This window comes from Cyanistes caeruleus, chromosome 3 (assembly GCF_971803275.1).
Source record: "Cyanistes caeruleus chromosome 3, bCyaCae1.hap1.1, whole genome shotgun sequence".
NCBI lineage: Eukaryota > Metazoa > Chordata > Aves > Passeriformes > Paridae > Cyanistes > Cyanistes caeruleus.
The window spans coordinates 97,663,083-97,686,922 of record NC_141703.1 but is presented as its reverse complement, the minus strand read 5'-3'; the positions used below and the strand labels follow the sequence as shown (position 1 = coordinate 97,686,922).

Here is a 23,840-nt window from a genome sequence, read left to right as displayed (position 1 = left end):
GGTATTTTGCTTTTTAAAAAAATCTTTATTTCTATAAATAGAAGCCAATGGTTACTTGAAGAATATTGGGAAGGAATGGAATGGTATCCAAAATAGCCAGTGGGCAGGTAATGCCTTGGCTTTGCTAGTTCCACTCCTCCGCAGAGAACTCCAGCCTGCAGCCTTAGGGGACCAGCTGGAGAGGGACTGGGGAGGGCCTGGCTGCCGGCCACTGACCACCAGATTCCTCAGCCCCGACTCCTCTGGCCGCCTGTGGCGAATCCCACAGAGACACACCGCGCTGTAAATCTCTGCCAGGAGCTGCCTAGGCCGGAGAGAGCCCTGAGGCACCTCCATCCCCTGCGGAGGCATCCCGCCGGTGGGCCCGGGGCCTGGTGCGTGGGGCCTGGTGCCCGGGGGAACAGCGACCCCGCGCCGCGCCCTGCTGGGCGCACAGGGACAGGACTTGGAGGCGGGCTGATCGGGCACGCAGCAGCGCCACCAGCCAATCACAATGCAAAGCTCGCCCACCGCGCTCTTGGATTGGCTGCAGCGCCAGACCCGGTTTGAGCAGGAGCCAATAGGAGGCGGCGACGGGGAGGCGGCGCGCGGTTTGAATCGGGGCGCGAGCTGGCGGCCTCTGTGGCCGGCGCGGCGGTCCCGGCGGCGGCCGCGCCACGCACCATGGAGCGGAACACGGCGGTACGGGAGGGGCTGCGGCGCAGCAACGCCCGCTTCATGGCCTCCATGAACCGCATCCTGGAGCAGGTGAGCTACGGGGCCTGGGCAGCCGCGGGTTCCGGGAGCCGTCCCGCGGCGGGCGGGGAAGCGGGGACTGGGAGCGGCGGTGCCGTGTGTGCTGGGCCGCGCGCTCCGGTGCCGTGGCAGGAGCGGGAGCGGGCTGTCAGGGGCCAGCTCCGGGAATACTGCCGCACAGCAGCCACCTGGGACTGCCAGCGCTGGATACGCTGCTTAGTCACAAGTGCGAGCTGGCTTGACAGCGTCCTTAGCCCCGATTAGCTTGCGTTAGCCGGGGCTTTTCAATGAAACTACAGAAAGTGGGGGGCTCCCTCCCTGGATCCTCCCTGAGAAGCCATTGTGTGTTTAGAGTGTGGGAATGGTCCTTCTCCGTGCCCAGACTATCGCGTTTATCCCAGGGTGTGTGGGCTTTCCCGCTCGGGACATGCTTTGTGCTGACACCGGGCCAAATCTGGCTCCAGAAGCTTTTTCTCGGCTGGTGGCACATTGGATGTTTTTACATGTCATGAGCTGTTTGCCCTAGGTGGGGGCTGCTTTTCGCTTTTACAGTGGAAGTTTGGGTGAAACTGTAAGAGAGAGACTTAACTGCTTCCGGAAACTCTCTGGAACCCTGTTTTGACACTGGCTGGCTTACGCCTTGAGGCTAAATGGCTTATGCACATGCAAACATACCGGTTTCCTTTATTACTTCTGTTAACCGGAGTTAATAATATCTCCAGATTAATGACTTGTAGCTTTAGCCAATAAAACAACATACTTCATGCTTAGGATAAAACATAAAACCATCCTAAAAAAATATGTAAAACAGACGTTAAAGATATTGCTTTGATCGTTTGTTCTAATATTTAATACTTCTTTTTATTTAGTATAATCATCCTTTTGTAGATGACTTACTTGTTTCCATGGATACTCTCACTTATGATACACCTGACGGTAAGAACTCCTTAAAGCTACAACATTTATATACTGTATGTTTAGACTTAGTAAAGCATGCAAGTGTTAGCAGCTATAGAATATTTAAGTGCAACAGCTACTGAATTCCATTCACTTAGGTATGATATCTCATATGTAGACTTTGGTATAACACCAAGAGTTTATTTATATGTACACTTTTCATCTATTGCATCCTCCATTTTAGACAAGACAACGGTTATTAGCAAAGTTCAGGATAAAAACGGGTAATGTTTGGATGACTTGTAAGAAGAAGAATCAAAATGGAGAAGACTGAGAGGAAGCGAAGAAATGGAGACATTAGCAAGAGTTGATACACATAAATGGATTGTGTGTTTTCATCTCCACTTAGTATTCTGAACACTGCTCTGCCAAACGTCAGGGTGGAGTAGGTTGACAGTCTCTTTAACTTTTTATTGAGTTCTCCCATGTCTTTAACATAAATCTAAACCATGTCAGCCCATGACAATGTTTATCCAGTTGTTCATTGTAATGGTTGATCCATTGTAGAGCAATAATGATTGATTCCATAAGGTTATTGAGGAAAAAAAAAAGCTATTGTTTTAAAATATATTGCTCAAGGTTTTACTGGGACCTGTGACTTAGTATCTGGATGGCTTTTCTGGGAAATTAAATGTTTTTGGCAGGTTTTATTATCACTGAAGTGAGGATTATGATACCTTGTTGTGGGTTCACAATGGCTAAATGCTAGTGCATCTACAAAAAAAATCATTCATTCTCCTCTGTTATAGTTAAGCAGAAGAGGGGGAAAGAACAATTAAAAAGCTTGTGTAATAAGGATTAGGAGAAAAACACAGTTATCGATGATACAACACTTTAAAAGGTATGAAGGAAAATTTATTAACAGAATCAAAAAGGTGATAAAGAGAACTAAAACCTTTAGAATAATTTTCCTCCCCCCAGCCTTTTTTTATTTCTCACCGACAATGTAGGAAGACAAAGACATGGGGTTTTTGGTCAGTGTGTCACTTTTAATTTTTTTTATTTTCAGTTCACTTAGGAAAGGAGTCTATTTTGCTATGCCATGGGGTCGTTTCTATGGGAGAGAGTTTTCTGTGAACTCTTTTAATATGGTTTTAATTTTTATGAGTTGTGTTCTCACCAGAAACCTGCTTCTACGTGGGTCAGTGGACAGAGCAGTCTTGTTATAACTGCTTTTTTTCCCCTGGGCCATTAGTTCATGAGGTGCAATTTTTAAGGATGAGCTGTTCTAGTATAAAGGCAGGGATCTTCTTCCTCTGCCTCTGGAAGCAAGGGTTCTTTCTATCTCTCTCTCTGTGTTCAAGCCTCTCACCAGATCACAGCTTTCAACATTCACATGTTCTAGAGTGAGCATTTTTTTTTCCACGGGCTGAAGGAGAATTCTGAAAGCTGAATTCTTCTGTGAAAAACAACGTTCACTTTCTTAGTAAATTTTAGAAGGTGTAATTAAAAAAAAAAAGACAATAGGAGACAATAAAGCAAAGGGTTAAAATGGCCAGGTGTTTGGCACTCTGCTAAGAGCACACACCTGGTGTCTTGGAAACACCCTTTATATACCATTTCTAATTGCATTGCTTGATGCATAGTCATAGACCTTTATGCATATTCAAGATTTTCTATTAACTAGTTTACAATTTCCAGGAACTGTTTAGCATGGTCACTTCTTGGGTCCACCTTTTTAGAGCATGTGTGTTTCTTGGCTTGTGGTTTTAATCCTCTTCTTACCCCCTTTTAATTTGGGCCTTGGCTCCTTTCCACAGACGGTGAGTGTTGATAAGCAGCAGGGTCCCCATCATCTGTTCACTGGGGGTTATCCTAACCACAGGCAGTTCAAACATACTATATCAACTATTACCACTTATGCCTAAATTTTTGCTAATAGCAGGAGAGAAAAAAAACTGCATTCACATAGCAAAGCCATTCTAACATTTTACATACAACATTCATCTTACTACTTGCAAAAAGCCAATATTATAACCTGTATTTATAACATATCTTACTGGACAGACCCAGCAGAAGTCACCAGCTGTGCACCAAAGGTTTTTACAAACTGGCAGGCTTACGTTTTGTGTGCATTATCCCTTGGAAGAGGGAGAAAACATTCATAGAGTACTGTAATAGACAGCTTTGCGTTTGTAAAGGTTTGGTTATGCTTTTGGGTTAGTGACCTCTGTTCAATACGAAATGAATATGGATCTCAGTCCTGTAGAGCCCTAATTATGCCTTTAACTAACCTCAGATACTACGTATACTGCATTCATCAGCTAAAATCTAAAAACCAAAAGCATTTGCCCATTTTTCCCCCCCTCTTGGTAGTATATGGGGCTGTAGTGCTCTTTGGATTTTAGCTTAGTCTTGTTAGACTCAGCATTTTTTCTTGCCTTGCCTGACTTCTCAATTAACTTGAATTACAATATTCTCCTGGTTTGTTTTCATCTAAATTTTTATTTCAGCAAATAAGGTGGAGATTGTTCACATTTTATAATGCTTTGTTTTTCTGTAATATGTTCTTCCTAAGTATTTGTTTGTTAGAGTGATAGTCAGTATAGATGGTGTTATAAGAAAAGATGTGTTAATATTGTTACTCTTTGTTTTTTCTAGGACCAAAACAATGGGGGCAAGTGTCAAGGAATGATGTTAAAAAATGGAAGGAGAAACTATTTAAGGTATTTAATAATACAGTCCTAACATGGAACCATAGCGCAGCAATATTTCTTCATGTATGGATAGATAGATAGGATTATATTCTAATCTTGCTGTGCCATATATTTTCAGAGGTATTAATGAGGAAAATACCTGCTTTAAAATAGGATTTTAGCATAGTTTAAGATTTTTCAGATGCATTAGACTACAGTAGATAACCATTTATCAGTGGTTAGCACCACTTGTAAACTTAGAGAATTTTTTTAAGTTGCTGTCTGTTGGGTATGTGTATATTTAGAATTCATCAGAATATTTTAATTGAAGTTAATGCATTGGATCAATTTATCTTGGTTCACATAATCAGCTCTCCAGTTCCACAGGGCTTCTTGGTTTCATCTTTAGGTTTTTATTTTCCCTGTGAAATAATGCCACAGTAATGAAAGAATCTTTACAGTCTTACCAGTCATCTGTGTCAGGTAAACCCATGGCCTGTATGGTGTGCTTTGGTAGTTAACACAGAAGCTGTTCTGAACCCCACAGAGGGCATAAGGATTGAAATTCAGTCTGAGGGAACAAGAGTGGATTGAATGGAGACCAAAAATACGCTGTATTTATGGTTCCCTTTCTACTCCTGCTAATACCTCATGCACAGTCTACTAAGCATTGCTGCACAAGTTTCCCGACTAAATCCATTAAAGACTGTAAGGAAATTGTCTGTCAGAATCTTATGTGGACCAAGGTATGCTTTTGCAGTGATTTTAGCAACAACAATAAGGGCAAAAGTGAATGATAGGTAAGTTTTATTAGATACTTTTGGCTTTTCTGGTCAGACCATGGGAAACTTGAGGAAATCGAACAGTTATGTAGTTGTGGGATATACCAAAGTAAATAAAGGCAGTGGTTAATGTTATTTTGCTATTCCTAGATTATTCTGACTTTTGTTTTTGTTTTTTGTTTTTTTTTTTTAATTGCAGAAGGATAGACGAAGGAATAGAGGTAAAGTGTTTAAAAAAACCCCTGCTATTATATATATATATAAATTAAATATATATAAATATATTATATATAAATATAAATAGGTATAAAATCTTTTCCAAAGAGTCTTTTAAAGGAAGATGTTCAGGTTCATGCTAAACCCTTTAGGATGCTCATTGGCTTTTGTGTGAGAAACCATCTAATAAATCAGCAGTACTTATGTTCATAAGGATTCAGAAATGTAATTTAAAATATTTAAGATGAATAAATACATTATAATTCATGGTGCTATCATAACAAGTTGATACCTTATCAAGTAATCAAAGATTTTATTTGTTGTATTTGTCCATTTTGTCAGATATTCATCAAATCTTAAAAATTCCAACCCTAACTTATGTGCATGTAGTGGAGAAATGAATGTTGTTTGCTTTTTAAAAATTTCCAGATAAGTGGGCATATTAAAAAATATGTTCTAAAAAAAAAAACAAACTCATGAAGTTGCTTATGGACTATCAAAGATTTAGCAAATTATTCCGTATACTCAATGAATCAGGATGCCTCCAGTTACTTCACTGGAAATCAAGCTCCAGGATAGAAATGAAAACAAGTCTGTGCACCAAAGTCTAAAATCATACACCTTAGGAGGGAGGTGTAATTTCTGAACGTTTTTCTGAAAAGGAGCTATACGTTCCACTAAAATATATATATTTCTACTAGGATAAATGATGGGGAAATTTTCCAGTGTAGTACTGTGAAGGCATGTTGGACTCCAGTCTCTCAAGGTTTTGAAGTGCGGGTTTTACGGTGTCTTTTTATGACATTCATCTAAGAAACTTTTATTTGGAACACCAGAGGACAAAGCACTGCCTAGCACCTCTCTTCCTGCACAACACTATTAAAAAATTTGTCCACAAAGTGGTCAGATACAGGATTTGAATCAGCCTAAGAAATTTAAATGTAGAGCTGGGGAATGAGGGTCTGGTACAAAATGTTTCAGATGGTCTAGACCTTTACCTTTTACTCCATTTAGCTGATGGGGCTAAATTTTTTTTGAAGTAGCACAAAAATTTGGCTACAGTAAGACTTGGAAAGAAAGTTTTTTTTCAAATATATGGTATTTAAAGTCTTTTAGAAGAAATATTTTGCTAATCTAATTCAGGGTCTGAATGTCTTACAAGCTCTCAGTTTATTTGGAGTTCTTTAATGCTACAAGTTCTTGATCTTATTAATTTTAAATTTAGTGTGCTGCATTACAGATGACATACAAGCAGAAAAATGGTAATATGTATTTTTGCCACTTCTAATGTAACTTGAGGAAAGTATTATTTAATTTTATTTTAAGTTGTCCTAGGGAAGAAATATCTAACTAAATATGAAAGTTGGGTGAACAGCTTTCCTTATAAGAAAACAAGCCTGCATAGATTTGTATTTATACATGTATACTTACATACACCATAAAAAATTGAATCTTATCAAATTTATCCAGCTTAAGAAAACCATATCTTGCTCTGAAGTTTTTCATTTGAAACACAAAGATACATGAGTAAACATTGGAACTGTCTGGTTGTGGCTGCTCTTAGCCTTAAAAAAAAAACAAAAACAAACCTACACGCCCAAAATGCTCAACCCAAAAAAGATATTTCTGACTGAATTATTAAAACTAATGTACAAATTTTACTTACTCATTTACTCTTAATTAGACCTAAGAGTTTTCAAATAAGATACATAAAGTTGTGTGCCATTACGTGTAAACATTAAACCAAATACCTATCAATGAACCCCTCCCCTTGGAATATAACTAGTGTTGGTTTTTCCAGCTCACAGTTCTGAATCTTGCTGGATTCAAGTTTTAGTATTTGTATAGAATGTCGAGCACTCCTATCAAGTTTTACTGATTAAAATGACAGTCTTTTGAGTGGTGAGCTTTTTATGTTTAATAAATGGCATCTCTCAATAAGAGAGGACCAGGTATGTTAAATTTCAGCCTCCAAGAGAAGTGATACTTCTGTCATATATTAGCTGCTTAAAATGGTTTCTTTACTTGAGAATTTTTTTGAAACGAAACATCCTCTGTGGTGTTTCATAGACCTTGCTCAGGAAGGGGTTTCAACTGTACACTACTGTGTTCTTCTGATTTCCTGTGTTTTCAATCCAGATATGTTTGGAAAATGCATTATTCAGCTTCTAAAAAAATATATTTTAAAGGAAGTATTACAGTAGTGTCTTGCAAAATAACGAAGATTTAATTTCTAGAGACGGTTACAACCGTAAGCCAGAGCCTGTTAGTTATATGCTTGACAAATTTTATGAGAGTGTGGTTTTATAGCCACTGGTTGGAAAACTCTGCTTAGAATAATTATCAGTGGTCTGTGTCCAAACTTGAGGGAAACATGGGGCTTTTTTTTACAGGATTTGTCCTGTGCAAATTATTGGTTTATACTTTATTTCAGTAAATAGCAGAAGAGGGGATACCCTTAATTAACTCTCAGATGATAAAGTAAAATTTGTTCAATTTCATGTAAAGAAGTTCAAAGTATAATAAACTTATTTTGGAATAATCAAATGATGAAGAGCCAACTTTGAAAGCTGCTTGAGCCAACAAGGATATCACACTCTGCTGTAAAAATAGTACACACCGTGCTAGAAGATATGCACAGGTGCCTTGAACATAAAGCACACAAAAGAGGTTTTCTGCACTATTCAACTGTGATAAGAAGTGTGCTGGAGTACTTTGGTTAGTGTTTCACAGTAGTGTGATTGACCAGAGTGAGTCAGAAAAGAAACCAAACTAGAGCCACAGGTGATAGGATAGAAATAGAGGGAAAATAAAAGAAACTTACAACAAAAATGACAAGAGAGGATAAATATTATATAAGTAATAGAACTTTTTTTTTTCCTCCCGTTCGTGCTAAGAAACATCAAAGCAACAGAGCAGTGATTTTGAAGATGAACACTCAACAGTAGATCAGGTATGGCACCACAATTGCATATACACACCACGTTGTTTTTATGGAGTGTTCCAGGCCAGGCTGGATGAGGCTTTGAGCAATCTGGCCATCACAGAGGGGTTGGTACTAGATGATCTTCAGGGTCCATTCAAACCCCAACCATCCTATGACAGCCTTTATGGGAAAATGTAGTTATGTAGTCAAAAGCTAAGAAATTATTGAGAAGCAGGTGGTCCTGTACCACAATATCAGTCATGGATTTCAGATGAGTTATTAGATTTATTTGAAGAGGGAAAGAGCAGCTGGATAAAGGCTTCAAGTGCCTTTTTCATTAGACAATATGTGGGTTTAACTTTTTTAATTGTAAAATCTGTGTAGTCTAGAATAGCTTCTTTTGACTCAAAGCAAGTTTGTGTATAGATTTGATGGTGTGATTTGGACAGAATTTGTAGAATGTGACTGTGTTTTGCTACCACCAGCCCAAAAATAATTGAGCAACTAGTAAAAGAAGAAAATTCTACTTGCTAATTAATATAGCTTAAGCTACAAGGTATTAAAATTCCTTTAATGTGCTTTTAAGGAATCTTCTGAGAACTCTGGTGTGGATACATCTGATATAGGTGGGTTTTTAATTTACTACTTATCTATTCTTTTTTTCACTCTTTGAGAAAATTGCAAATAAGTTTTTCATCTCTTTCTAATATAGTAAAATTAGTTTTTATACATGTTCTGTACCCTTTCAGAAGGCAGAGAATAGGAATAGCAAGAGTCTAAGGTACAGGTAGTTCTGTGAAATCAGTATTCATATTCCTCTTTGAAATTTCAGTCCTGACTTCCTGATACATTAGAAAGTCAATGTGAAATATGTTCAACTGTCCTTTTTTAATAAAGAAAGGAACAGTGAAATAAAAACCTTGGCCTAGGTGTCAGTAGAAGTTTTATTAATAGTTGAAATAGATACATTAAATATTAGGGGAGTGGTAAGCAGAGGTTTGCAGTCAGTTGCAACAATTCTTCAGTAATGTTTGTAAATGTTTTGGCATCAGTCTTGTGAAGTTTTCTGGGGAAGTTTTGACCTTATATTCCCAAGTAATTATTTGATTGCATTAATCAGTGGCAACTGTCTTTGACTGGGATTGGTTTTTTTTTCAAATATTTAAAACTGGTATTACTCAACATTTTTGATTCTTGAGCAAATAAAAACTTCTACTACTTTTCAAAAATTACACTATGCAGTAGCTAGGCAGTAGCTAGCAATTAATAGCTGAAATTACTCTGGTAATAAATAAGCTTACCCATCTACATAGCTGCCTCGAAATCTGACAATTACTTTGATGTTGAGGGAAATGTTTCCCACTATTGTTTGAGAGGATAATTTCAAATAAGTATTTGAATGATAAAATAGTTTCTGCCAATTAAGAAAGCAGGACTTTTTTTTCTACCTGCTCAATGAAACATAGGAAAAATATTTCAGTGGCATCTATAGCTTAGCTTCTGTGTCATTTGTCTTTTGCACTTGTGGGATAAATTAGTGAAGTTCTTCGTACCCTGGTGTTTTCATTACAGCATACAATAAAATGATGATACACTTCTCTTCTGAATGGTCCACAAAGAGACGGGAGAGGATTTGTAGAAACCTTCATGAGTTCCAGCTACCTCTAAGTGCTGCAAGATCTAGAAATTAGATTCATAGGGATAGGGCATTGATATCCTCACATTCCTCCACTCCAGTAATTTATGAACACACAAACAATGCTTTTCAATTGGAATTGAAATGGAAATGTAATATGGTTAGAATTTGTACAGTAGAAGAATATTTTCCAGAATGAAAACAGTTTAGACAATAACTTACACAGCTCTTTGAACACTTAAAGCATTTCTGTTTGGGATTCAACTATGTTATATTTAATATTTGCCTTCAAATTGCAGGTGAAGAAAAAGGTGATACAGGCTCAGTAAGAAGAAAATTTGAAGAAATTGACCTCCAGGTAAAACTTTTGGGTGTCTAACTAAACGTAATGATGTTGTGTTCAATAGAACCTATTAACTATTGGAGTAGTTATACACATGCCTGATGATTATTATACACAGAAGATTTGATCCAGTCTGCATCTTAATGCATGTTTTTAGCAAGTGAAGGATTCAGTAACACAGTGTCACAAAGACCAAGCATGAGTGATGTTATTGTCTTGGGCATACCAGTAGGCCAGAGAAAGCTGTACAACGTACTGCATCAACAGGCAACTCTGAGAAAGGTTTTTATAGGTAAGGAAAAAGAGTAACCAGGTGGATCATGAGGTGGTAAAAGCACTTCTAAAAAGGTATGGGTCATTCACCTGGGATTCAAGCAGAAAGAGGTAACATGATTTAAAGGAAATGGGAAATGTGAAATAATGGCTGCTGTAACGAAAGCAGACTGGGATCTTCTGCTGTTGCTTCTCAAATACTAGACAATGGTCAGGATACCCCCAGAGTATTTCCCTTGTTGAAGAAAAATGACACACACATTTTTGTGTGTGCAGCCATTTAAATTCTGGGTTCTGCTTGCTCAAACACCATTACCAAAAAGGGGATTTACTTTCCTTACCTGTTTAGCACAGTGCTAGCGTCCTCTCTCTGACAACAGCTACTATAATCTGCTGAAGGAAGTGGCAGTTTAACTCATGAATTGCCTTTTCTTACAAAACTCCCTTTGATTTTATGTAGAGGGTCTTTGCAGAGGAGACCTTAACTTGTATATGAGTTCCCGTGAGATGTTAAGAATTCATGAAAGATTTACTCCTGCAATTGTCAGAGCTTTGCAACCATTTTCCTTTTCTCTCTCTTCTTTATTTTGGTGGTTTATTGGTTTATTTTTATCACTGGACCTTTAAGGTGTTGTGTGCTCTTCCCTGAATAAACTAGTTAACTATTCCTTCACATGTAGCTCCTTTGTGGGGATTTGTGGGGTTTTTTGGGGAGGCATGAGTTTTGTGTAAAACGTATACATTAAAAAGAAGCTGATGCTGGTTGCATATCCTCATCTGAAGAATATTAGTTTGCAGTAAGTCTGAATAATCTGTTTGGAGTTGTCTGTGCCAATAATTTCTATCTGTTGAAATAATTTTCTTTTCCTCCAAGAATCTGAATGTAGGTGATGGACAAATACAAAAGCCAGAAAGAGTTCAAGTGGATTTGATAGTACGGGGTGATGAGAGAAATATTCCCAAATGGATAACGGTAACATCTTTCCCCTACCCAAAGTTATTTGCTAGTTAGAATAAAACAAGAGCTCTTTAACTGGGTAGCACAATGAATTCTAACACAACTTCTCTGTGGTTCTCCCACTGTTCTTCTTCTGGATGTCTGCATAAATGATCTTGGGGTTTTGACAGCTAGGATATGTAAGAAACAGAGGAAATGATTTACAGATTTATTTTATTTTTTTTTTACTCTTATGCTTTGTTCTTTGAACTTTGATGTACTTTGGTTGGTCTTTGAGCTGTAAGTTTTCCAAGGATTCTAAATTTGAGTTTTGTTGGGAAAAAAAACAAGAATTAACTTTGTTTTCATTGTGTGGGGAGAGGAGGATCAGAGGTGAAGTGTTACGATACAGAGTTCAGCTTCTGTTTTCTGCTGAGGCTGCCAGAGATGTCTAGATTATTCTGGTGTGTGTGTGTATATCCATGGAGAATTTCTTATATTTGAAGTTCAAAAATTGCAGTTGAAAAAAATGATGACTAGCTTTCCAAGCTTAAACTAGTAACTCCTCTAACTTCTTACTGAGGTCTTAGACTGGATGGTTTCCACTTTGTCTTAACTTGGCTGAGCCCCTAAATACCATAAGTGGACATGACCCAGAGTAGCACGAGGAGAGGGAGTCACAAGTATGGTTTTGATGTAATCTTTAATGTGGAAAACCCTCAGAACCTTAGATTGTTTTTTTCTCTATTTGTTTTTCAGATAACACCTCCACGTCTGTCGAAAGGTCATCGTTTAACTTCGCCACTGCAAGAACTGCTCGGTATGGTTAAGCCTTTTGTTTGTTGGTCTCATATATTAGTTACTAAATGTGATTTTATTAAAATCCTTTAGAGAAAATTAGTTGAACTAGAAAAAAGTTAGACTTGGTTTTGCTTATGGCAAAATATATTTGAAAAACAGGAAATAAATAACATGCGTACATAAATCCAGCTTTTCTTACATAGCCTCAGCAACAAAAACTCATAGTTACAAAATTCAGGAGCATTTATCTCACTGAAAGCGATAATTCTTAGTTCTGCTTGTAAGTGTCCTTTGACTTCTGCTCTTGTGAGAAAAATGAGTGAAGTGCTTCAGACCATGGTGTTTTCATAGCAGCATACAATAAATGATGATCCACTTACCTTTGTCTTCTGAATGGTCTATGAAGAGACTGGAGAGGATGTATAGAAACCTTCATGAGTTCCAGCTATCTCTAAATACTGTAAGATGTAGAAATTACATTCATAGGGATGGTGGATGGGATTCCTCACACAAAAAATTGAGGTCACCACGGTGTTTGGGATGTGTGGATTTTTGGGTTTTGGTTGTTTTGGTGAGTTTTTTCAGGCTTTTTTTCTTGGTTCTGTTTTGGTGGGTTTTTAATATATAAAGGATTATCAGTAGGGCATAATAACTTAACAAAAAAATCTGTCTTTAGCTGTTTTAGCTAAAATTTTAGTTTAGGCAGATCTTTTCCATTTTTAGTATTCACACAGAATACTTCTCACTTCTCAGTGAATGCAGAGTTTCTTCCAGGTAATACACACTATTTTTTGTTGAAAGTATGCAAAACTGGTAAAGGTCAAGTGGAACAGCTCTCACCTGGACCTGCAAATATTAGTCTGCTCTACATAGGGAAAGTTATTAGGATTGCCCTCTTTTCTTTAGGAGGAGGTAGCATGGCAGAGTATATCTGAACAATTACATGTATCTAGCAGCGTACTATCAAAGAAAAATGAATTTATTTGGAGAAAGGGATAAATAAGCCATGACTTAGGTAATATTGGTGTTTGGATGCATCTCCTGTGAAACAGCTTTCTTTAGGTCATCTTTTTGAGAAAGAAAGGTGGAAGTTCTCCTTTTTTCCTCTCTGTTCTGCCTTTCAGGTGCAAAGGTGTTACTGATTTTCCCTTTTAGCCTTTAAAAATGCTTTCAGATTCCCTGGAGAAAATACTTTTATTTTTGCAATTTGTGCCATGGCCCTCTGCTAATAACTGAAGTTCCAGTGATTTGAAAGTATATTTGCCAGTACATTGAAGAGATACTAAAATTAGCTTTTTGAGGATTCACTCTTAGAAGGATATTCCACTTGTATACAAATCAGCTCATTCTTTGAAACAAGTGGTTTTCTAATAGTTTGTAATTGGCATGATGGAGTCAACCCTTCCTGGAGACAGGAGTTGTTCCCTTTATCTCAAGAACTGCCCATTTTTGTGGCAGTCAAGTCCATTCATCTTGCTGAACGTTTAGGAAGCAATCTGACAGCTTTGTGCCCAGTGTTACTGGAGGAAGAAGCTTGTATGGCAGAAAGAGTAATAGAATTTCAGAGTAGTATGACAAGGCCGTGATATGGTGGGTATCATAAAGCAAGATTTTTTTCGCTCACAGTTTCCACGGTTATTCTCTCCTTTTTCTTTCCCTCTGGTGAGTCCAGGGCAATTCAGAAATCAGGGCTTAAAGTACAGTCACATATTTTATTCTCATGGAGGGCTGATTTTAGCTAATGATGTATTGGAAGGTCTACCTACATCTAGGAAAGAAATGTTTTGTTGCATGTCATTCACAAAAATAACCATCAAATACCTAAAGACTGAGTTAAAAGATTCGGGCTTGCTTTTCTATATTCTCAAGTGTGCCTTCTTTCTCACTTGGTGATTTGTAAGCAGGTCTTGACAACAGGAAGCTTCTAAGAGAAACTGTTAGAAAGTCCTTGCTGTCTTTGTTGGGATATGTAGGAGCATAGCAGGAATTATGCATTAATGAATAATGAATCTTACAGAGCAAGAAAAAAAAGAGCTTTAAAAATATTTTACTCTCTGAATGTTTACTAGAAATCATAAAGAATGGACTGCAAACAAGATTTCTTTCCACTTCATTGCTCCACTCCAGTCATTTAGGAACCTGCAAACCATGCTTTTCAATTGGAAATGAAATGGAAATGTAATACAGCTAAAATTTGTAGTGTAGAAAAATATTTTCCAGAATGAAAATAGTCTAGCCAATAACATGCACAGTTCTTTGCAAATTTAAGACATTTCTGTTTGGGATTCAACTATATTATATTTAATATTTACCTTCAAATTGCAGGTGAAGAAAAAGGTGATATAGGCTCAGTAAGAAGAAAATTTGAAGAAATTGACCTCCAGGTAAAACTTTTGGGTGTCTAATTAAACGTAATGATGTTGTGTTCAATAGAACCTATTAACTATTGGAGTAGTTATACACATGCCTGATGAGTTGGTATAGAAGGCTTGATACAGTTGATCCAGTCTGCATCTTAATGCATGTTTTTAGCAAGTGAAGGGTTCAGTAACACAGTGTCACAAAGACCAAGCATGAGTGATGTTATTGTCTTGGGCATACCAGTAGGCCAGAGAAAGCTGTACAACGTACTGCATCAACAGGCAACTCTGAGAAAGGTTTTTATAGGTAAGGAAAAAGAGTAACCAGGTGGATCATGAGGAGAAAGCACTTCTAAAAAGGTATGGTCATTCACCTGGGATTCAAGCAGAAAGAGGTAACATGATTTAAAGGAAATGGGAAATGTGAAATAATGGCTGCTGTAACAAAAGCAGACTGGGATCTTCTGCTGTTGCTTCTCAAACTAGACAATGGTCAGGATACCCCCAGAGTATTTCCCTTGTTGAAGAAAAATATGACACACATTTTTGTGTGTGCAGCCATTTAAATTCTGGGTTCTGCTTGCTCAAACACCATTACCAAAAAGGGGATTTACTTTCCTTACCTGTTTAGCACAGTGCTAGTGTCCTCTCTGACAACAGCTACTATAATCTGCTGAAGGAAGTGGCAGTTTAACTCATGAATTGCCTTTTCTTACAAAACTCCCTTTGATTTTATGTAGAGGGTCTTTGCAGAGGAGACCTTAACTTGTATATGAGTTCCCATGAGATGTTAAGAATTCATGAAAGATTTACTCCTGCAATTGTCAGAGCTTTGCAACCATTTTCCTTTTCTCTCTCTTCTTTATTTTGGTGGTTTATTGGTTTATTTTTATCACTGGACCTTTAAGGTGTTGTGTGCTCTTCCCTGAATAAACTAGTTAACTATTCCTTCACATGTAGTTCCTTTGTGGGGATTTGTGGGGTTTTTTGGGGAGGCATGAGTTTTGTGTAAAATGTATACATTAAAAAGAAGCTGATGCTGGTTGCATATCCTCATCTGAAGAATATTAGTTTGCAGTAAGTCTGAATAATCTGTTTGGAGTTGTCTGTGCCAATAATTTCTATCTGTTTTAATGATTTTCTTTTCCTCCAAGAATCTGAATGTAGGTGATGGACAAATACAAAAGCCAGAAAGAGTTCAAGTGGATTTGATAGTACGGGGTGATGAGAGAAATATTCCCAAATGGATAACGGTAACATCTTTCCCCTACCCAAAGTTATTTGCTAGTTAGAATAAAACAAGAGCTCTTTAACTGGGTAGCACAATGAATTCTAACACAACTTCTCTGTGGTTCTCCCATTGTTCTTCTTCTTCTTGTCTGCATAAATGATCTTGGGGTTTTGACAGCTAGGATATGTAAGAAACAGAAAATTATTTACAGATTTATTTTATTTTTTTTTACTCTTATGCTTTGTTCTTTGAACTTTGATGTACTTTGGTTGGTCTTTGAGCTGTAAGTTTTCCAAGGATTCTAAATTTGAGTTTTGTTGGGAAAAAAAAATTAACTTTGTTTTTGTTGTGGGGGGAGAGGAGGATCAGAGGTGAAGTGTTACGATACAGAGTTCAGCTTCTGTTTTCTGCTGAGGCTGCCAGAGATGTCTAGATTATTCTGGTGTGTGTGTGTATATCCATGGAGAATTTCTTATATTTGGGAAGGGGATTAATACTGATACATAATGTAGCAGTTGAAAAAATGATGACTAGCTTTCCAAGCTTAAACTAGTAACTTCTCTAACTTCTTACTGAGGTCTTAGACTGGATGGTTTCCACTTTGTCTTAACTTAGCTGAGCCCCTAAATACCATAAGTGGACATGACCCAGAGTAGCATGAGGAGAGGGAGTCACAAGTATGGTTTTGATGTAATCTTTAATGTGGAAAACCCTCAGAACCTTAGATTGTTTTTTTCTCTATTTGTTTTTCAGATAACACCTCCACGTCTGTCGAAAGGTCATCGTTTAACTTCGCCACTGCAAGAACTGCTCGGTATGGTTAAGCCTTTTGTTTGTTGGTCTCATATTTTAGTTGCTAAATGTGGCTTTGTTAAAATCCATCAGTAAAAAATATTTCCTTTCTTGTAATCTCCAAGGTATTATTTTTCGAACTGTACAGTTTGAGAGGCTGGATTTCAAAGGAAAGTGAGACATTATTTTTCTGATGGCAAAATGGATTTGAAAAACAGGAAATAACATGCGTACATAAATCCAGCTCTTCTTACATAGCCTCAGTCACAAGTATGCGTAGTTACAAAATTCAGCAGCTTTTAGCTCATTGAGAGCAATAATTTTAGTGCTGCTTCTTTTAAACTCAAGGGTTGTTATTCAGTGGCATTGGGTATGCTGGTAACTGGTAGTCTAAGTGGTATTTGCTGGTAAACTTTCTTCATAAGCTTTCCAGACTTGGGGAAAGCCTAAGATTTCTTGTGTAAACATTTTAAGCTTAGCAATTACAAAAAGCATTATTTTCATCATGGTTTATGGAAGCAAAAGGTGCATTTAGACTAGTCAAGTACAAAGCTTTCAAGGAACATGATAAAAAAAAAAACAACCTTTTGGATCAGGCTATTACTTCTGATCAGGAGTCACATAGGGCAAAGAAGTCTTCCTCTGCAATGAGTATCTCTATATTATGCTACTTTGAATAGTGGTTTGTTTTTTTCCAATACATTCAATTTCTTTCCTCTATAATATGTGAATTCCATATGGTTAGAAAGTGTTTTTATTTTTTCCCTAGTTGATGGCATATTAATCATCCATTTAGCTTGGCACTAACACTTAATGAGATATGCTATTGCTGTAAGGCTATCTGGATCATATGCAGTTGTTTTTAAGTCATACAATATATTACTGGAAGTGCCTTAATAGGTTTGGATTTTTTTCTGACTTCTGTTTTTGTTTCTTGACTTGTGGGTTTTTGTTTGTGTTTTTTTGAATAGGCAATCAAGCTGCTGTTTGCAGAAAGGAGCTAGAGTTGTCAAATGAAAGTTCTTCATCCAAATATCTACAGTTGCAGCATTCTCATGTTCCCATTTCATCAAATACAATAACATCCCCTAGACATCAACCTTTTCCAGAACTGAGCACGACTTTGTGTGATAGCATCCATGAAGAATACCTGCCTGCAGATGAGGGATGCTCCTGGAGCAATACAACTCTCGCAGACTTGTATCCCGCAATGGTGGAGATACTTACAAAGCTCATGGCAAAGCAGTCTCATAGAAGAGTGTTAAAGCACATTTTTGGACACTTAAGGTCCAAGAGATGGCATTTTAGAAGACCAAAACTCAATATCACTGTAGACAAAATGGCAAGGTCCAGACCCTGTAAATTAAAGAGAGTATTTCGCAGCCCATATAGCTGTAGAAGTGAAGACAATCAAGCACATCTAGCTGTAGAAGTGAAGACAACCAAGAATCCAGCTTTTGGAAATGAGACCAGAGAATTCTGTTTTGACAGTTACCTCATTAGTAATTCTTCTGGTGTGGTGCCTTATACTGATACAAATGAAATCAAAATGGACTACTCTGACTCAAACTCAGAGCAGCATTTGACATCTAGAAAGGGCCAAGTAGTCTGCAAACACACTGCTTTTCCTGATGTTATGGGTAGAATGGAAGAGACATTTATAGTTGAAGATGAATTACAGCCTACTGCCTCACCAAAAAATTCAGAATACACAGGAAGTGAAAAATTTGCTTACAAAAGTTTCTCAGAACCCAGTTTTATAACATCCACTGTCAGTTCAGATTCAAGAGTGCCTCATCTTGTAAAAGAGAGTAAGACTCAGAAATCCGACTTTGGTGTCTGTACCTCAGAATTGTGTTCATGTTCTTGTAGTTCCCATGGCAATAGTAACAATTCTATACCTATTACAAATTGTTCTCCTGCAAGATCATCAAATACTGTGTTCAAATATCCTGAAAAAATAATTTCTGAAAGGCAAACTTCTTTCCAGCACAAAGACTGGTTTTCCTCCTGTTCTATGAAGCAGAGTCCTTCAAAGATGCCCAATAAATACAAAGATGCATTTGAGGAATTCTACTACAAAGTGTGTTCTGAAGAATTCCAAAAGCCTTTGACATTGACAAGACCTCTTTTAAGCTCTCAGAACCTTGAAGAGAAAGGAAGTTTAGTGAAACGTAGTTTAAGTGATATTGGGAGGTCTACTAAACAGTGTGATAAAGAATTTGACAGGCTTTATGAAAAACTGTCTAGGGAGTCTTTTCCAAAATTTCCTGGGATTCAGAGAGCTTCAAATTTGAGAAAATATGAAGAAATACAGATGCCTGAAACTGTAAATGCTCTTGTTAATTCTCCTGTCCGAACTTACTCTGCAATTTCCAGAGTTAAAAGAGCAGGAAGTTCTCAAAACTATCTTCCTTGTTCACCATTAAAGCGACTGAAACTTACACCAGAACATTGTTTTTCTTCAAGAAAATATCAGGAGATTTTCCACAGTAAAACAGGTCCTCAAACAGCTGGCATGGATTTTCTGGGCACATACAACTGTAACAACTCCAGCTTTTTTAAAGATCACAGCTATCATTATCAGGTATTTAAGAACATTGGGTTAAAAAAAAAAAAATGCACCTTTGGATATTTGGAGAAGGGCTTAAGAATGGATTAGAGCTGCAAGCTGTTGGAATTAGTGATAGCATACTTCCAGTGCTTTTTGGTCACTAGGGAGGTTTTACAGCTCTGGGGGCTTGGGTATCCTGGATCATGTGAGGAAGCTCTCTGTACTTAATGAATTTGAAATGGTTCTAAATGAAGGATTTGATTTTATTTTAATAGACAATGTCACTGGTTAAAATGGTCTCAAATAGTGACTCAGTTATGGTGTTGTCCTTCTGAAACTGTATTAATTTTATAGATGGACAAGGTGAAGCAAGCAAATTAATCTTTATAGGGTTTCACAGGAATCATTAGACTTGTTGATTTAAATCAGACACTTATTTCCAAGTTGACAGACATTTCTTCTGTGGCAAGCTGTGAAACAGTATATTTTTTCATGAATGTTGTATGTTGCTGCTTGATTTTCAGGGCTCTGGATCTCAAGATTCTTCAGATAAAACTTTTCTTTGTATTCCTGGCACTTCCCTGCAAGGTTAGTTTCAGACACTTTATCAATTTGCACAGGAGTATTTTCTTAAAGGAAATTTGCCCATTGAAGTATTTCCAATGTTAAAATAGGCTAATACTTAAACAACAGATTGTAATGTTCATGCTACTCAACATTGTTCTTGCCCTTTTCATCCACTGCTTTTCATCACCAGAATCTAGGACTGCAAGTGAGCACTATGGGTGGCCTGGGGCAATGGAGAATTGCAGCTCTCCCAGAAACGTGAGGAAGCATCACTCAAGGTAATAATAATAATAATAATAGCCTTTTTAAAAAAGAGATTTCAAAATGAATTCTTACTTCTCTATGTCTGTATTAAAGACATGAAAGTGACATGCATACCTCCATAATGAAAATGAGTGTGGGAGAGCCCAAGCTAATCACACCTGCAGATTTGAACACTGAGAGGGAAGTGTCTGTGGTCAAAACTAGCCAGACTACAGCAAGAGAGCTGCTGAACATAAGATAGTAAGATGACCTAACTGAATACCTACTGTAGTCCTTATGTGGTGTTCATTATAGAGGCATTTATTATTTTAGATCTGCTATGGAATTGTTTTGATTGTGGTTGTGTGTTTAAGCTTACAAGTTCTCTCAGAGAGTGCAGCATATTGTCATTTAAAAGGACTTGCAAAAGTTGGCCTCTGAAGTTGGGAATTTTGGCTCTGTGTAAACAAGCAGTGGCTCTGCTTGGAACATACAGACTTCTTCTCCTCCTGCTATTATCACTACTGGCAGTGTATTTAGATCTCTGGAAGCAGGACACTCTTTCCAGTTTCCTGAATACTGGCCTAATATGTCTGTTTTTCATAGAAAATATGTAACTTTCAAAGGATTATCAAGCTTCAGATATCTTGGGTTTTTAATTACAAGCATTTAATATTCTAAGGATTTAAAAATCATTAAAAGCTCTCTAAAAAAAATCCTAATTTTATTTACCAAAACATTTGACATGCTTTTTTGCCAGAAGTGTAATTTGTCATATAAGGTTATGCTGGCTTCCCAAAATAAGTCAGGAAAATTTTTCACTAAACTTGAGATGATCATAGGAGGTGATATGAACTTTTTCTGACAATGTTTGAATTAGAAATTCAAAGGAAGGCTGAAAGTATTTTTAAACTACTTGTATGGAGGATTTAACAAGAAGAGCTTAATGATGTGAAGAAAAAAGTTTCAGTTTAAGCAAAGATGGAATTGAAATTTAGAGGCTTGTATTACAAATGCATACAGTATTGATAAAGATTATATTTGGATTATTTTTTATATAATGGAAGATTGGAGACAAGCTGATGAGTGTGCAAGGACATTTCTGTGATGTTGAGCATACCCGCTTAGCTGAGCAAAGTTCTGCTCAGTTCTTGGATTTCCTTTTGGTTTTTGTCACTATGTTATCCTGTCTCCCCATATAAAATAACCTTTCCTGTAAGATTAGTTATTGTTCTAAAGGAAAAGGTTTTTCTTTCTTTAATGCACATAAGTAGAGAAATCAAGATTTCAGAGTTTTCTTCTAAGTCATCTGGAATAAAATATATTTCTTTGTTCTTTAATTACACAAAGACATGTTTGCTGATTTGTAGCCAAAATGGACTGTCAGCTGGAAAGCTTCCTGAGGCCCTGTGGTGTGATATTTTTAGCTTTCTATGGTTCCCAGCAGTGAACTTTTTTAATGGCTTCAGATCCCTCAGAAATTTAATGCCTAAGCCATGTGGCAAAATGCTGTATGTTGTAATGAGCCATTGTGAAAAGAAAAGGAATATTGTCTTTCTATCTGGAACCAGATTGCCTTTATCTAGAAGATGATTATGAAAGAGATTTCTGAAAAGGAAATGTTCATATCTAATGAACTTCAGCTCTGTGTGAATGCTGTCCTACAGCTTTACTGCTATACTTGTCAGATGTAAACCAAATTAGTTCAAAATATGACAGAAAATTTATGCAATTTCTTAAGTAATATGCAAGGTGTTCTCACTTGTGTCTTTAACTTTAAACTAGTTGTGAATGCATTCCAAGATTACATCTCAAAGTTTGATAGATATACATAACTTAGATTGATTATAGTAGCACTAGTGAGGCATTGAAATGACATAGCATGAAAAGCTTCCTCTCCATCTGAAAGCACATAGGAAAACAGACAAGGAGCCTTGCTGCTATTCAGTCAAGATGTTCAGATACCTTGCTTTTTCAATTTCATTCTGTTCATTGGAGTTTCAGGAAATACAGTATTTTTGTGTAATTTACTTCCTCATCTTAAACAGAAGTTTTGGGGTTTTTTTCTTCAGGGTATACAGAAAACTAAGCTACACTGATGAGAAAGACCAATTGTATGAATCCCTTCGATGACTGGTTAAAGCTCACCAAGAGGCATTCATGGACAGCTACAGATAAAACAATTTTATATAGGTTGGGTTTTATTCAGTATTGTTTCTTCTAAGAATCAAGGATTTATAATTATATGTAAGCAATACACAACTCGTTCTGATTTATACTTTGCTGTAAGATAAGTCTTTGGGAAACGGTTTGTCCCTTTTGACTGGGCACTTCTTAGTGCCACTTAATTTGTGACTAAGTTGGAATTTTATATTTGATTTTATTTGTAATAACAGAATGTTCTTTTTACTTGCTAATAAGCTTTAATTCTTACTGTATTAATAATAAGGAACAAGTTCATTTCCCTAAATTGCTGTCTTTTCATGCTTTTTTGGATGTATCAGTACAGACCCCAAATCACTGCTATATGTTATAACCTGAGTCTCTATGCAATGTTAATATTAAAATTTTCTAAGTAGATCACCAAAGTTGATCGTTCAATAAAATCTTATACTTTTTAGTAGAGCTGGTAATTCTGTTCTGTATTTTGACAGAATTCTACCTGACACAATGTATTTTCTAAATAAAAAAATTGTTCTGAACAAATATCTGCCTTCAACATTTTTATTTCACCTATGTGAATTCTCAGGAGGACTTTGTATACCTGCATGAGCAAATCCATGAGAATGAGGTATGAGGGTCCCACAGGTTTTCACCACTGTGGCCTTTCTTGGCAAGGGGATTGTGTTAGTGGTGTGTGTCAGATCAGACACTTGATATTTTATCAGCACTGCCCCTTGTTAAGTTTCTGAACTTCAGAAAAGGAAGGGATTGGTTTTCCTTGGCTTTACTTTATTTACAGACACACAGGAGAATTTTATTTTGGCTCGTAAAGCCAAAATCCTATCAGAAGTATTGTTCTTGAATAGGACAAGAAACCAGCTCTAGTGATGTTTTCTCTGCAATAAGAACTTCTGCACACACATTCCATCCTTTATAATTTGGATATTACATTTCTTTCCATGACAACAATAAAATATTGTCTTTTAGAAATGCACTTGGGTCTCTTTTTTTCTTCGTTTTCCAGACATGGATGCACTGTAGGGAATATGTTTTATGAACTGTCTTCCTCTTAGATTTTTTTGAGGTAATTATTTCCCAGTATTTCTTGATATACCAGTACTGAGAGACTGCATAATTCATTGTTTTCTGTTCTAAAGTAACTTAGAAGTCAACTGGAATTGGGGTTTGGACCTGTTCTGAATCTAGATATGACTTCTACACAGCAGCTTTAATGCAGCTCACACAGGTAAGGAAGGTAAGTTTGTTTACTCAACATGGCAAAATTGTCTTCATGAAGATTACTTTGAAATAATTTAAAGATGTCATTCTTGGAAAATCTTTGCCATGTTTTGGGTGCTAGCAGTAGCAAAAAAGGGAGAAAGTTTCTATTTTTAGAGTTGATCTTCCTACACCCATGTGAATGAGCAGACTCTTAAATTATGATATAAGCAGAAGTCTTGTTTTTCCTAATGATACTGTTTAGCCAGGTACACCTGCAGTGATTATCAAATGCTATAATTACTGCTGGAATACATCTTTCTGAACTTACAAAGATGTTAATGGTGCTACCTGATCTCTTGTGTTTTGAGTTCCATTCTTCTACCCTTCCAAATAGTTTTGCTTTTTCCACCAATTTCCTCTTGTTTACTCATTCTTTGCTTTTCCATTGAACTGGTACTTGAATGCTA

The 23,840-nt window shown here is 37.0% G+C and overlaps 1 protein-coding gene across 2 annotated transcripts; it reads left to right on the top strand.

Moving 5' to 3' along the window:
* The first annotated feature begins 558 nt into the window (after positions 1–558).
* On the top strand, positions 559–22,695 carry HJURP (Holliday junction recognition protein). 2 transcript variants are annotated; one of them, XM_023943134.2, is made up of 16 exons: positions 559–747; positions 1,605–1,671; positions 4,294–4,358; positions 5,310–5,331; positions 8,224–8,279; positions 8,839–8,878; positions 10,188–10,246; positions 11,379–11,477; positions 12,201–12,261; positions 14,568–14,626; positions 15,757–15,855; positions 16,587–16,647; positions 17,597–19,212; positions 19,704–19,767; positions 19,937–20,024; positions 22,062–22,695. In XM_023943134.2, exons 1-16 carry the CDS (start codon positions 664–666, stop codon positions 22,120–22,122), a joined length of 2,601 nt encoding a protein of 866 aa, XP_023798902.2. In that variant the 5' UTR covers positions 559–663; the 3' UTR covers positions 22,123–22,695. The 2 variants fall into 2 exon arrangements, with proteins under 2 accessions (XP_023798902.2, XP_086739451.1); XM_086883325.1 differs by lacking the exons at positions 10,188–10,246; positions 11,379–11,477; positions 12,201–12,261 and having other exon boundaries at positions 594–747.
* Positions 22,696–23,840: the final 1,145 nt, after the last annotated feature.

Bases quoted from the DNA above. Each gene is read 5' to 3' on its own strand.
- HJURP (XM_023943134.2), top strand. From the start codon at position 664: ATGGAGCGGAACACGGCGGTACGGGAGGGGCTGCGGCGCAGCAACGCC. The intron at 5,332-8,223 runs GTAAAGTGTTTA...GTTCGTGCTAAG, and splicing joins GGATAGACGAAGGAATAGAG to AAACATCAAAGCAACAGAGC. The intron at 19,768-19,936 runs GTTAGTTTCAGA...TTTCATCACCAG, and splicing joins TCCTGGCACTTCCCTGCAAG to AATCTAGGACTGCAAGTGAG.